The 2,071-nt window shown below is 45.7% G+C and overlaps 1 protein-coding gene across 1 annotated transcript in view; it reads right to left on the bottom strand.

Annotated features, from left to right (window-relative positions):
- Positions 1-6: 6 nt before the first annotated feature.
- Positions 7-2,071, bottom strand: part of LOC102681242 (T-cell leukemia homeobox protein 3-like) — a 33,914-nt gene continuing 31,849 nt past the window's right edge. The window contains exon 4 of the mRNA XM_031510655.1: positions 7-245. Within this exon, the coding sequence (XP_031366515.1) occupies positions 8-245 (238 nt within the window). The 3' untranslated portion in view covers position 7. The remainder of the gene's footprint in view (positions 246-2,071) is intronic.

Raw genomic sequence — 2,071 nt, 5'->3', positions numbered from 1 at the left:
GAATCGTTCAACAAAGCGGTTCGGCGAGAGGTTGCGGCGGGCCGTAAGGTGAGGCCCATTGACCCACAGGATGGGCGAGGGCGGTGGGTGGTTGCTGCCTGTCTAGACTTGGAACCGTGGTTCCCGCTGGATGGCTGGCCACTGTCGTCGGGTACGCCACTTTGCCGAGGGCCTCGGCTTGAAGAGACAGCATCAACCGATTCGCCGCCTGCCTCTCAGCCTCTCTCTCCTCCGCCGTTTGCCTCCTGGAAACAGATGGAAAGAGGATCGAAGATCAACCACCGTGCTCTCTTTATTCGAGACGGAAGGGAGAACGATTAATCCGCTTCGAGTAATTTGCAAATATTGTAACCAATAACGAGGGAAAGAAGGATTGTAAAATCAAAGTTATTGGTTTTTTTTTTTTTTCAGGTAGTAAAAAGTAAAAGTCACGAGATCGCAAGGTCTATTCGATTGAATGGCACGGGAGAGAGGTGTGGCGGAGAGCGCACGAGGGAGAAACTGTGGGGGGTGGAAAGAGACCGGTGGTTGTTGGGGCGGAAAACAGAAGACAAACGTAATAAAGTTAATTCGATTCGTCCGTGGCGCGGCGCTAGCTCGGCGAGGGGAGGCTCGTGGCTGCCTGTTTTCTAGCGCTAAGTCTATTAGAGAACCACAAAATGGCCGACCCGTTGCCAACGTCGATAGATCCGCTTTTGTCGCATCCAAGCTTTTTCTACCCTCCTACGCACGAATACTTTACGATTCTCCCTTTTTTTTTCTTTTTTTTTTTTTTTTCAGGATTACGAAAGAACGATTTCATTCATCGAAAGCGATCCTTTACTAGTAACATTCGATCTTCGACGAATTTAAAACGACGAAATGATCGATATCGAGGATCAACTGGATTGGCGTTAAAGAGACTTTTAAAATTCGCTTCTGTCGAATGGAAGCAACTTTTTTTTCTTACAATTCTTTTTTTTTCAGAATTATTCAAGCTTTTCTCACCGAGAAAGAATGGTAACATCCGATCTTCGACCGATCTTCGACGCCTCTAACGAATTTAAAACACAACGATCTATATCGAGGAAACTTTTGAAATTCGCTTCTGTCGAATGGAAGCAACTTTTTTTTCTTACAATCCTTTTTTTTTTTAGAATTATACAAGCTTTTCTCACCGAGAAACAATGGTAACATCCGATCTTCGACCGATCTTCGACGAATTTAAAACACAACAACCTATATCGAGGATCAACTGAATTGGTGTAAAAGAGACTTTTGAAATTCGCTTCTGTCGAATGGAAGCAACTTTTTTCTTACAAATCTCTCCTTTTTTTTCAGAATTATCCAAGCTTTTCTCACCGAAAAAGAATAGTAACATCCGATCTTCGACCGATCTTCGACGAATTTAAAACACAACAACCTATATCGAGGATCAACTGAATTGGTGTAAAAGAGACTTTTGAAATTCGCTTCTGTCGAATGGAAGCAACTTTTTTTTCTTACAATCCTTTTTTTTCAGAATTATCCAAGCTTTTCTCACCGAGAAAGAATGATAACATCCGATCTTCGACCGATCTTCGACGCCTCTCACGAATTTAAAACGACCTATATCGAGGATCAATTGGATCGGCGTTAAAGAGACTTCTGAAATCTTAGAGGCCACGTCCTGTAAGGAGGGAGAGCCGAAAAGTTGCTCAGTCTGAAAGGCGCCAGACCGGATAACGCGGCCAATCAGCGAGCCGTTTCCATACGGGCCACGAAACACCGTCGTTCCATTAGAGTTAATCTCCGGTCCTCGGTAATTAAACGGTTTCGTTGTACCTTTGTTTATCTCTCGGTGTGGAGCGGTTTCAGCCTTTCCTCTCCCCCTCCCTCCTCCTTCCCCGTTGAGCGACGAGGGAGGAGGGGGAGCCTCCTCCTCGGTAGCCCCCGATGTATCAAGGAACGAGGCGGGATTCGATCGGGACACAACTCGATCGGTTGTCGGACGATTAACGACTAGAACAGCCGACGATGTCGAGCAGAGAGATTTCAGATAACGGTCGATCCCCCCGGCCCGCAATCAACATTCGATCGGGTTCGTTTATTT

This window comes from Apis dorsata, unplaced genomic scaffold (genome assembly GCF_000469605.1).
Source record: "Apis dorsata unplaced genomic scaffold, Apis dorsata 1.3 scaffold_249, whole genome shotgun sequence".
NCBI classification, from domain to species: domain Eukaryota; kingdom Metazoa; phylum Arthropoda; class Insecta; order Hymenoptera; family Apidae; genus Apis; species Apis dorsata.
The sequence above is the reverse complement of the archived record's forward strand: the minus strand, read 5'-3'. Positions and strand labels throughout refer to the sequence as shown.